Here is a 12991-nt window from a genome sequence, read left to right as displayed (position 1 = left end):
TGGTTGCAGTTCGTGTTAAGATTGTAACGGTTGCATACGTCACACATGATTCGCACTACAATAGGTTATCTATGAATCAGCCTTATCTTCGAATTAGCCTACCAAGGTCTTTGCTTTCACTGAGAGAATAACACATTCACACTGGAGAAAGCTAGTGTCAGTCACTACCAAGATCATTTTATCCGGGTAGATTCTGTATAAGTAATTGTTCTAATAGGGCTAATTTCCCTTGAATAAAATGGTTCTTGCTGCTTGAAATCGTTAAGTTTGTTCGTTATAGTGAAGCTAGACTATTGTATGAGCTATTGATGTAAAACATACGTATATACTTATATAATGCCACACAATATTCCCCTCAGCACTTGTTCTTTGAACTAACCTGTTGCTGTCTTGGAGTCAAAGGCATAAAGACGGAGTCCTTTATAAAATGATTTTCATCAGGAAACTCCATGGAGCAAAACACTAGCGGAACTTCCATGCTGTCTGGTTCATCAACAAAGTTCAGTGTTTTTTTAGACTGGTAAAAAATTTAAAATAAGTTAGAACCAAAATCAACACAAACAATAACATGCATAATCTAAATCAATATGGTAGCATCCATATATTTCATAATACATTCAGAGGTAAAAGTTGTGTATGAATTATTATTACATTTACCAAAATAACATGAACCTTTTGCATTTCAAAATTGGCCCTGAAAGAGTAGTAACCTCAATTTAGAATTAAAATTCACAAGGTTGCATCATTTGTTTAAATGTGGATTACAAGCTTGTTTGTTTTGAAAATATATTTCTTGCAAAATATGACTTCTCCCTAAATTCTGCAATATACAGCACTGCACATTCATCTGGTAAATAACTAATGAAATAAGTTACACAAAGCAAATTCATTTTATTGCACACAGTCGCAGACAAAAATATTGGCGTCCTACACATTATACCATGATTCAAGGTAACCGATTAAGGACAAGCATTTAGTAAACACTTTCTAATAAAACACAATTTCTAGTAATTTAAAAATATAATTGTTTTCAAAAAACAAACTTGTTTCATTTAAAGTATTCATTCATGACTCTGCATTAGTACTTGTCTCCCTTTTGCTTTTATTACGGCTTTGGTTTATGACCATTCTTAACCAGTATGTTACATCTTGCTGGTGAAACGTGGGCCCAGTGTGTTTTGGATATTTCTCAGTTTATTGTGTTTTTAAAGCATCATCTCTTTTACAGACGTATTGCCATTTACCTAATTTAAAAAAACACTATGCACCTGAGTTAGAGTACCTTTGTGCCGTCTCTGCAAAATAACGCATTTTTTAACTTAGATATAATAAATATTTCAGTGTTAAATTCATAGAAATTGTGCAAACAACTGTCAGTTCTGTAATTGACAAAAATAATGTATATTTGGTGGGACTTGTAAAGAAAATATGGTTTTGTTTGGTTTAAAAATAAAATTATTTTTTGTAAAATAATGTGCTTGCTATGGCAAGGCTGGGCGATTAGACTTTCCTCCCTGCCTAATTGAACCTTGATGTGCAGCAGGTGGCCGGGTGTTAATTGACTAATTGAGTATCAATTAACCCTGGTCACATGCAAAAAAAAAAAAAAAAAAAAAAAAAAAAGGGAGGCTGAAAAGCCAGTTTCTTGGATCTTTTTTTGTTTGTTGTCTTCTGCATGCCTGGAGGTGAATAAGCATATATGGGTTCTACCAGGGTGCGCTACAGGGGTATAATTGTGTATAGACTGGGATAAAATACTATAGAAAAGGGATTCATTTCGGGGATTTAGTTTATGCATTTTAGTTTATGGTTACTGACATGGGACCGAGCGTGGCCACCTTTTGTTTTGTAGCAGTTTTTCCCCCCACTGTGTTTTGTTTTTATTCTAACAAATCCTCCACAACCCATCTCCACTGGGTAAACCTGGACTCACCAGCCTCGCTGTTCCACTTCAACAGCTAGTTGAGAATACTGAAGTTTCTTCCTTTCGTATGTCTCATCCACAGCATCCTCCCATGGCACTGTTAACTCTACAAGATGAACAAGGCATGCTGATCCAGACCACAAGACAATATTAGCTCGAAGGTTAGTGGTGGCAATCACAGGTGGGAAAATAAGCCTTTGTCAGATATCTGCCAGCATGTTGCAGTCTCTAGCAGCTTCCAGTTGTTATAGACACATTTTGGTTTTAATATCTTTTCATGGAAGTTGCTCCCCTGGACAGAGGAATGTTGTTCTTCTTGTGTCATATATTGCTGGCATTAGAGGCAACGTGTTGGTCATGCTGCACTTGTCTTCCAATGCTAAGCCCAAACATTGCAGCACGTGGTCATGATGCCAAGTAAACTGTCCTTGGCTAAGAGCAACTTTACATCCTGTCAAAATGTGTCTGGCAATGGACAAAAAGGACACTAAATATCCTCTTCTACCCATAGATTAAGTTTCATCATATGTTGACCTGATGAGGAAACTGATCCTGCAATGTTCCATTGTCCCTAGATCTTGAGTTGTTCCACAGTCTCCAGTGTCATCCATTCTCCCTGCTTGGCCTGGGAAACTGCCTTTACGTACCTCATCTGTTCCTCTTGTTTTTGCACCTTGTTGACTACTAGCTTCCTCTGTTGACCTTCCTTTGTGCCTTGTAGGAGGAGCTGAACTCAGACCAAGGCCTGCTTTTCCATGCTGTACTTCCCCATGATATCACTGATACAAAGGGCAGCCTTTGCCGCCCACTTTCTTCCAGTTTAACAGAGGTGCTGCTTCCCTCACACATTTGGTCGTGTGACTATCAGTGTCATTTCCAATCAAACCTTGGTGCACTTAAACTCCTTGGTTAGAGCCGAGACTGGCAGCTGTAGTATCCATTTACCATACAGTCCCGCTCTGCTGAGGAAGCGTGAAACTCCTAACCATTTCCCCACGTATGAACTGATTAACACTTCCCGCTACTCTACTGTTGTCAAGGAAACCTCACAGACAGTGAGTGGCCACAGAAGTCTTGGCAGTAGACCAAACTGAAAGCACCAGAGCTTAAGTTTGCCCGGTAAAGCGCTGTCGTTTATGCTCTTCAACCCTTCCACTGCTTGTTGTCTCAATTCTCTCAAACGAACTGTCCTTTAGGTCCCCATCATACCATCTCCCAAGACTTTTCAGGCTTCTCAGACACTGTTGGTATTGCCTCACAGTTAATTTAGAACCTCTTATCCACTACTTGACCTTTAATTATAGAGATGCTCCTTGACTTAGTGGGCTTGAATTGCATTTTGTGCCCATTCAAGGTTATTGATTAGTTTGCCTAATAACCAATTAGTGCAGGCTACTGTTGTAGTCATGATTGTCATGTCATTCATGTGTGCTCTAATTGGTGGCAGTCGTATTCCAGAAGTCAAGCATTCTCCTTGCACTACCCATTGACACCCTAATAATTACTTCCATTGACATGATAAAAGCCAGTGGAGAAATGGTGCATCCTGCCATTATTCCAACTTCTAGACATTGCCATGTAGTGGTGAATTGACGTTGAAAAACAAAATTGATAATTTCCGAAATATGCTTTCACTAAGTTTGTTATTTTACTTGGTACACTGAAATAAAACAAATGCTGCTTAAAGAAGCTCGTGAGGTACTGAGCAGTATGCATTAACTACATCCAGGAATGTCACATTTAAAGTGGCTATCCTATATAGATTCATATACAAATGTTTTAGCCGTTTGAATTTGCTACCAGATCACACTGACCCATGCTACTTTCATCAATTTCCACAGGATTCATAGAGCACCAGGGGCACTCTTGTACACTCTGTACGGAACTCCATTAGGCCCTGGAGATGATGACGCCCTTGTCTTTTTCACAGCTTGCTCTACTTCTTTCCACTTAGGTGCATAGTTCTCCATTTGGTATTCTGGTGGATTGATAGATGGGATGGTGAAATTGCATACCGTTGTTAAGGGAACCGTGGGGATGCAAATGCCACAGTTATTAATTGTCACTAGGCGGCGGCACTGGTTACTGCAACATATTTCCATGCTACAGTACTATGGGTATAAATAGTCCTGTCACTCGCAGGGCAGCTCAGTCAAGCAACATGAAGCTGATAAGTGTGCAGAGAGGTGAACTGCTCAAGTTTTTTTACAGCAAAGAAAGCTCTCAGGGAATACTGTAGAGTGCATAATATCCACAACAGGCTGTGTTCAAGAGTTGCTTTTCACAAGTTAATCAAAAAATTTGAGGAAACAGGCTGCACTTGTGATAAGCCTCGTAATGGCAGACCACCGACACCGACCGAAGTTGTCGCTGAGATTAGCAATACTGTAGCAGAACAACCCAGCAGAAGCGCACGTGCGGTTGTCCGCCGCCTGGATTTGCCTAATTCAGCTGTTCTTAAGGATCTTTGTTCAACTCTGCAGATGTTTCCATACAAGTTATATTCAATGTTTTGGGTATTTTGTGCGACGGAGAGAGGGCAAGAAGATTTTTCTTGCATTTTGTCCCTTGGACAATAAATTCCTGAGATGGTGTTTTTGTGCTTTGTAGAATGTTTTGATACATGGCTGCATTCATTTGATCTTCAAATCACAGATGTCTCCAGTACCTGAACTGCTCCCCATATAATGATTGAACCACCTTCATGTTTACTTAAATACATTTTTTTTCTGGCTATTGACTTTAAAATGCAGCTTAGTTACTGTGTAATGGTTTTCAATCCATTAATATTATTTATATTACATTTTTACAGACTTAATGTAAAGGTGCCAATACTTTTGAACAAATATTTGAAACTGCTTAATTGAATGTGTATTAACTTGTTCACTAAATGCTTGTATTTAACATGTTTTCTTGATTTCTTTTATATTAAGTGTCAGATGTCAATACTTTTGTCTGCAACTGTATCAATCATCATTTAGAGATTGGATAAACTCTAGCACCAATAACTTACTGCAAGCAGCAAGTAAATTAGTTCCAGCCAGTGAAAGACCACTATAAATGTTTAACTGTATTTTAAAATGCAATACATGAAAACTTCATGTTTGTCCTTGCACTACAAATATATAAAATACATGCACCTCAGCATTTCAAAGACCCTGGTATAATTTTGTGGGCCTCATCCCTGGAAATCTTCTTTGAATGTCATTGCACTTTTCTGACAAAAACACTGCAACCAGTCACACCACATGAAGCCCCAGCATGGTTAACAGATAACATTCAGATCTGAGCATCATCATGCTACTGAAGAATGCACTGACGTGCCAGTACTATATACCAGGTGATGTGAAAGTGTGTTCCACTATGCTAGGATTTGTTATTAAAGCCTACTAAAGAAGGATTTATAGTGTGTTTACAACCCCACTTCCACCCATTGTCCTAATCTTTTTAATGCAATTAAATATATACAACAGTACTGGTCTCCAACCTTAAATTCTTGGATTGGTGTGAAGACTGGTGGATCTACAGGAAAAAGGGATCTCAGTCGAATAGGCTTTCCACGGCACTTTTTAGCCAAAAGCAGCAGGTATGTTGCTGTAGTCTGGTCATACTTCCACTTAGAAAGAACAAGGAAAAAAAAGGGTAAGATATGGAACAACTACTAAAACATTTCTGGGGATAGAGGTCTCTGGATTGACATAAAAAGCCCTTAAGTCAATGGCGTAGATGGTAATAACATTACCTGGAGTGGGTGTCTTGGTTGAGTCCCTAGTAGACCGTTGTCTTAATTTTAAACCCACCATCACAGCTGTCTTTGTTTTGAGTAGCCCACCCATGTAATCCAAAACTTTATTTTGACATCTGACTTCTACATCGAAAATTGTATTACTGGAACCAGTTAAAAGAAAAACAAATGGGACTTTTACAATTTACTAACAACATGGCCTAACTGTGAATTAAATGAGTGAATTAACAAATAGGGAAATATTGAGTGAACACACATATATGCTGTATATATTTGTTACTTTGTTATTCAAATTTCAGTTGATAAACCTGGAGGATTTTTATTTGTATTATTATTATTATTAACTGTCCTTAAATCTGAAATAAAAATAAATAGCTCTAAACCCATTGAAAATAGTAGAATAAAATACCAACAGTACCACTAAAACCATGGCTAGGTACAAATGTAGCTTTAGACTGCATGTTGCATATGTGTTTGGGATAAATGTCACAATAGCCAGCTTACTAACATTCTGAATGCAATACTGTACAGTAACACTGAAGTTTTTAATGCAAAGCAAGATTTTACACAAATATCTTCAACATATTTTGTGCTATAGTGCCATCACATGGTTGAGTTACTGCAACTAAAACTTAAATAAAATGAAAGACTCAAATTAGAGCAATATAATCCTGGTAAAAGGCAATGTTCATTAAAATGACACAATTTTTTATGACAAAAAATATTACACCAAGGACATCAAGTGGGCCAAATCACTATACAAAAGAACACGTTTAAATGTATAAGAGTCTTAAAGCCCAAAAAACACAAATTATTTAAGGGTACCTCTGAAACTAGGTCCACCATGCTCCGTTTGGATCGTCTGTAACAAACTGCCATCTCTGTAATACAGTCCTCATCAATATGACCAATCTTGGAATAGGAAAAAAGTTACAAATGTAAAAACAGAACTTACAGCACAAATAAGCAGCTGACAAACATGCAAATTTGTTTTAACATCAGTAACCTACAGTGTAAATTTGTTAAGCCTAACAGATGTGGTCTGGTATTATTCAGAATAAAAGGATTTATGGGCGTGCACAGATGTTTAGCACTTGTGCAAGCTTTTCAATTTACTGGCGAGTATTTACATATATAGTTTTTTTTTTTTTTTTTAATTATTATTATTTATACACACACACACACACATATATATGACACACACACACAGTAACACCAAGGCTGCATACTCTGTTGGAGCCATGTAACAAATGAAAAATACCAATGGAATTGTATCCAATGTTTAAGGTCAAGCATGTATATATTGATTCTTAAGTAAATACAATTGGTTTAAAGTTATACTGTAAAAAAAAAAAAAAAACAGCAACATTTTATCATCTTTTTGGACTGATTTTGGATAGTATTTATATGGATGCTACCAAAATGTAAAAGGCAAAAAAAAATGTATTAAATTAAACCAGTTTAACAAATAAATTCCACTAACAAAAGCCATAAGAAATGATTTCTTTAGAAAAATCTGAATTTTGAATGACAGTGGATACAAGCGAACTTACTGGGTGTTTGGTATGCCACTCGGCTGGAGTTGTGTAGCCCTGCATAAGCCATGGGTGGCTAAGAAGATGTTTGACTGTAATGCGCCTCTTTGGTTCCACCTAGTGAAAATTAAAGCTAATACATTTAAACAGTTGTATCTTTCAGGGATAGTAACACACAGTGAAAGGGTTGTATAGGTTGTCAATACAATTTTAGTACTGAAAGAAATAATTGAGCTTAGTAAAAATAATTGCCAATTCAGAAGTTTAGGGAGTTATTACTGAAGAGTTAAAATATATTTTCTTATCTCATATTTGAACTGATATCATGTCAGCAACACCACATCTTCCCACCTTAGTCTTCTGCTAACTTATTGGTATACTGGTTGTTTATTTTAATTTCATTATTTTTTAAATATAAAAACGTAAAAGCCAGTGTTGTATGGCTTGTGTCAGGGCTGACGTGATCACCAGATACCCTTTTATTCAGAGGCCTTGTCTTGATCTTGCAAATTGAGTCATGGTTTATAAACAGCTAGGAAGGAACAGCAATACAAACATGTCAGATGTGATATAGTTTGGAATAGAACAGCAAATTACCTGCATCATTTGACTCAGCAGTACAACAGTGCCTGGAGAAAGCCAGTTGGGGTTGTCATATTTACCTCTCTAAGAGAAAAATATAACATAAGAATAATAAACTTCTATAATGTGGGGAATAAAAAATAACTCCTTACATTTTTTATTTGGTTGTCAATGGAAACAATGTAGTAATGCATTATGCACTCAAAGCTCTGCAATATTAGATACATTTGATGTTTAATCTGGTACAGGTTTCAACTCAGTATAGAGGCTGTAAAAATGCTTTAGAGCTTACAGATATTTTCTTGTAGAGAATCATAACGTTGTCATCATCAAAAGGGAGATACCCGCACAGCAGTGCATACAGCAGCACTCCCATACTCCATATATCAGCCTAAAAAAAATTCAGGAGAAAGTCAAATCTCTACAGACCATACAGTACAAAATACAACATCAATGTGACACTATGTCAGTGCTTTTTTCTGGTGGTTGTATTGACCAAAACTAATTCCATAAACCCTACCAGTTCCGCTCTTTCATTGGTAACATAGGTCTCAAATGTGAGTCATGAAAGAGAAAGAGGTTATGGCAAATATATATTTTCACTATAACACACAATATCTCTTACAACATTAGGTTAAAGAAAGTTCTTCGGTCCCATGCTATACTTTAAGGAAATGTGTAACTATGTTACACTTCCTGGGTCATTTCACCTCAGCAGCATCTTCTGGTTCAAATTGAAAGCATGTCAGTTACTGGTTGAAAGCATTTTAGTCAATAGGAGAAACAACTGGTCGGTTACTGACAAGAAGGAAGCTGTTGAAGGGTGGGGACAAATGTAGTATGGGATATCATGTTTTTCAATAGAATTTCATGTTTACTAGAACAGGTTTCTTTCATAACTGCACATTTAGGATCTATATAAAAATGGAATGAAAGTGCATGGCATGGAAGATACATTAAACATTTTTTTAAAACTATAATGACTTTAAAATATAGCCCTTCCAAAATGTTATATAAAAAAAAATCTGAAATAATGATTATGAATTTCAGTAGAAAACTATATAGACTGTAATGCTTGGAGTACAACCAAAACAATATTTATTCTCCCACACCCTAGCTGGCAACATTACTGTTGATGAACTGTCAAAAAGCACCAGCTACAAGGAATCTAAATATCATGAGAAAGTAAGACAGCACAAAGTCAACCATGGGGCAAAGTGAATTAAGCAAATTCAGTTACCTCTGATCCAATATAGGCTTTGCCTTGGATTAATTCTGGTGCAGCATAGGCTGGGCTTCCACAGCAAGTCATTAGCTTGCAGTCCATTCCACCCTGTGAGATAATAAACACTGATGTGGTCAGTTCTATCTGGTCTGGTAGATTAAACAAATTGAGTGATTCATTAATGGGTTATGACTAAATCAAAACAGGTCAATGGGAATCAAGAAAGACTTGAATTCAAAACTTTGCTGTCTACCAACAGAACGCTTACAGAAAATTATTTGAATTGTTGCAATTTGCTGATTATTATTACTTATTTATTGCTACCTGTACACACATTTTTGCTTCAGGGGCCAGTTAAACTAAAGTGATCCAATCCTGGATCCAGGCACTGATGTTGATCCTGTGACTTACTGAGTTGCAATAAAGGGTTCAATGCGGATACTGATCACAGTTTGAGCTCAAGTTCTGAGCCTGGGGCCGGTGGTACCAATGATAAAAAATGGGATCAGATCTGGGATCACCGGGTCGTGCAAAGGTGTTTTAGTAAGCGGATCTGGAATGAACTCCACTGATCCGTAATCTTGAGCCGATCCTGGAGCTGCATGCGCCGTAACTAGGGAAACTAACCAATGTGAAGCAAACATTAGTGGCATATACAGTGCCGAGAAAGTTTGTGAACCCCAATGATAATTATGGAAATTCCAGTTTTACCATGATAGCCTTCTTGAAACAAAACCAGTCTTTTCTTAACCCTTTGCGGTCCTATGTCGGACCAGGTCCGACATTACAATTTTCCCTTTCCAGTCCATTGTCGGACCCTGTCCTACATCATCAAAAAGATGTAAAGTATAGGACTCTACTCGTTTTTATCCCGGAAAAAGCTGAGAAAACCTTTCAATGGCCGAGTGAGACTGATAGCAGCAAACAAAACCGAAAAAAAACAAAACAAGGGCTCATCTCACAGCCCAATGCTCTACAAAGATAACATGGACATAACAAAGGAGGTAACTGCTTCTGCATCCAGCACTCAAAGAATATCACAGACATTTGCAGAGCTTTTTGAGATGTTATAGTAATAAAATAATGACTTGGATCGCATTATTGAGGGGTTTTGTGATAAAATGAGTGATCAGGAGAGGATTTATCAGTATGCACGTCTATAAGGGGTGGGGCTTGGCTGTAGATACAGTAATGAGTGTTTTTTGCGATTCAATGCCTTTTCAACTTGTTTTACTCTGGTGAAAAAAAAAAAAAATTAACAGCGCGTGTAAAATAAACAACGCATGTGGTCTTCACCACACAGGTGTGTGGAAACACGTCATGCCACGATCAAAATAAATCTGAGAACCTCAGATTTCTAAGGATTTGGGTCTCCAACAATCCACTGTCAGACAGATAGTCTACAAATAGAGAAAGTTCAAGACCACAGTCACTCTACCCAGGAGCGGTTGTCCTACCAAAATCTCTCCAAGAACAAACCGGAAAATTACCAAGTCACAAAGAACCCCAGAGTAACACCCAAGGATCTGCAGGCCACTCTCACCTTGGCTAATGTGAGTGTTCATAACTAAACTATCAGAAAAAGACTGAACAAGAACGGTATTCATGGAAGGATAGCCAGGAGGAAACCACTGCACTCTAAAAAGAACTTTGCTGCCCGTCTGAAGTTTACCAAAGAGCACATAGATGATCATAAGACTTCTGGAACAATGTTCTCTAGACAGACGAGTCAAAGGTAGAACTTTTTGACCTCAATGAGAAACGTTGTTTGGCGAAAACCAAACATTGCATTCGAACAGAAAACCTCATCCCAACCGTCAAGCATAGTGGTGGAAGTGTGATGGTTTGAGGCTGTTTTGCTGCCTCAGGACCTGGACGGCTTTCCATCATTGACACAACCATGAATTCTGCATTGTATCAGAAGATTCTAGAGGAGAACGTCAGGCCATCCGTCCGTGAGCTGAAGCTGAACCAAAAGTGGGTCATGCAGTAAGACAATGATCCTAAACACACAAGCAGATCTACAAAAGAATGGCTGCAGAAGAAAGAATTCCACATTTTAGAATGGCCTACTCAGTCTGGACCTAAACCCCATCAAAATGTTGTGACAGGACCTGAAGCAAGCTGTCCATGCAAGGAAGCCCTCAAATTTAACAGAGTTGAAGCAGTTCTGTAAGGAGGAATGGGACCAAATTCTTCAAAACCGATGTGAGAGGCTGACCAACAGTTACAGGAAATGCTTAGTTGAAGTCATTGCTGCTCAAGGGGTGCCACCAGTTACTGAATCTAAAGGTTCACATACTTTTTCACCATGGATATTGAATGTTGAATCATTTGTGGACAAATAAATGTTGAAAAGGTATGATGTTTTTGTGTCATTTGTTTAAATCAGGTTATCTTTATCTATTACTAGGACTTAGGATTAAGATCTAATAACATTTTAGGTTTGAAATATGTGAAAATCCTAAGGGGTTCACAAACTTTTTCTCGGCACTAGTTTAAAGACTCCGGCTGTCAAATTTGTATACAGGCTGAGATCACTGTAATTAAACAATGCAAATCCAAAACACTATTTTATGTCAGCAACAAAAAAGCTTACATTTTTTAACTCACCGTAGCTGTGACTTTTACAACTGTCATTACACTGAGGTGTCTAATGGTCTACGTGCAATTTAACTTTTCCTATGAAACTGAAATAGTAAACTTAAAATGGTACAGCGAAACGACTTGTGTATACATATACAGTACACACACATACACACTGGGTGTCACTAAAACATCACGTAGGGGTCTCGCAAATGTTGCATGTGGATCTCTCCAACCAGATAACACAGTTGTGCGTGTTCACACTTTCAGACAAGGTGAAATGCGCTTCATCTGTCCATAGGAAATTAGCTGGCAACTGGTCATCAAAAAGTGTCGTGCCAAGAACTACAATGCAAAATTGACGTGTCTGATGAAATCCGTCTCCTCCAATGCTTGAACATGATGCAGCTGTATGGAAACATCTGCAAGTTGAACAAAGATCCTTACAAACAACTGAACTGGGCAAATCCAGGCGGTGGACGACAGCATGTGTATTTGGGCTGGGTTGTTCTGCTACAGTATGGCTAATCTCAGCGACAACTTCGGTTGGTGTTGGTGGTCTGCCACTATGAGGCTTATCACAAGTGCAACCTGTTTCCTCAAATTTTTTGATTAACTTGTGAACAGCAACTCTTGAACACAGCCTGTTGTGGATATTATGCACTCTACAGTATTCCCTGAGAGCTTTCTTTGCTGTAAAAAAAACTTGAGCAGTTCACCTCTCTGCACACTTATCAGCTTCATGTTGCTTGACTGAGCTGCCTTGCGAGTGACAGGACTATTTATACCCATAGTACTGTAGCATGGAAATATGTTGCAGTAACCAGTGCCGCCGCCTAGTGACAAATTAATAACTGTGGCATTTGCATCCCCACGGTTCCCTTAACAACGGTATGCAATTTCACCATCCTATGCCCTACCCATTGTGAGAGATGGTGCATTGATTTGGTAAACGTATTTTCTAATCGCCCTGTACATACAAAAACAAATGTTACCTTGTGCAAATAAATAAAAAGACAGCAATGAAAAAATAAATACTTGTGGGGCTCCCAAGTGGTGCATCTAGTAAAAGCCACTCCGCGTGGAGTGCAGAACATGCCCTATAGCCTGGAGATAGCAGGTTAGAATCCAAGGTTATGTCATTGGCAACTGTGACCGGGTAGGGAGGGCTTAGGTTGGCAGGGGAATCCATGGTTCACCACGTACTAGCGACCCTGTGGCCGATAGGGCGAATGTGATTCTGCAGTTGAGCCATCAGATCAGTGTTGTCCACTGGCACTATAGGTCTGGTGGTCTCGCTGTGGATCAGCAGTGCGAAAAATAACAGATTGGCATGAGCGTGTTTCGGAGGATGCGTGTTCCAGCTGCCGTTTCCACCCCCCAAGTCACCAGGG

General features: G+C 38.4%; 1 protein-coding gene across 1 annotated transcript in view; it reads right to left on the bottom strand.

Moving 5' to 3' along the window:
• Positions 1 to 12991, bottom strand: part of melk (maternal embryonic leucine zipper kinase) — a 70679-nt gene that overhangs the window by 34807 nt on the left and 22881 nt on the right. Inside the window, exons 7-13 of the mRNA XM_041256756.1 lie at positions 9027 to 9119; positions 8079 to 8177; positions 7802 to 7870; positions 7223 to 7321; positions 6495 to 6581; positions 5412 to 5540; positions 380 to 517 (exon numbers count right to left, since the gene is read on the bottom strand). Of these exons, the coding sequence (XP_041112690.1) occupies positions 380 to 517; positions 5412 to 5540; positions 6495 to 6581; positions 7223 to 7321; positions 7802 to 7870; positions 8079 to 8177; positions 9027 to 9119 (714 nt within the window). The remainder of the gene's footprint in view (positions 1 to 379; positions 518 to 5411; positions 5541 to 6494; positions 6582 to 7222; positions 7322 to 7801; positions 7871 to 8078; positions 8178 to 9026; positions 9120 to 12991) is intronic.

Source organism: Polyodon spathula, chromosome 1 (assembly GCF_017654505.1).
Source record: "Polyodon spathula isolate WHYD16114869_AA chromosome 1, ASM1765450v1, whole genome shotgun sequence".
NCBI lineage: Eukaryota > Metazoa > Chordata > Actinopteri > Acipenseriformes > Polyodontidae > Polyodon > Polyodon spathula.
This window is presented reverse-complemented; position numbering and strand designations above follow the sequence as displayed.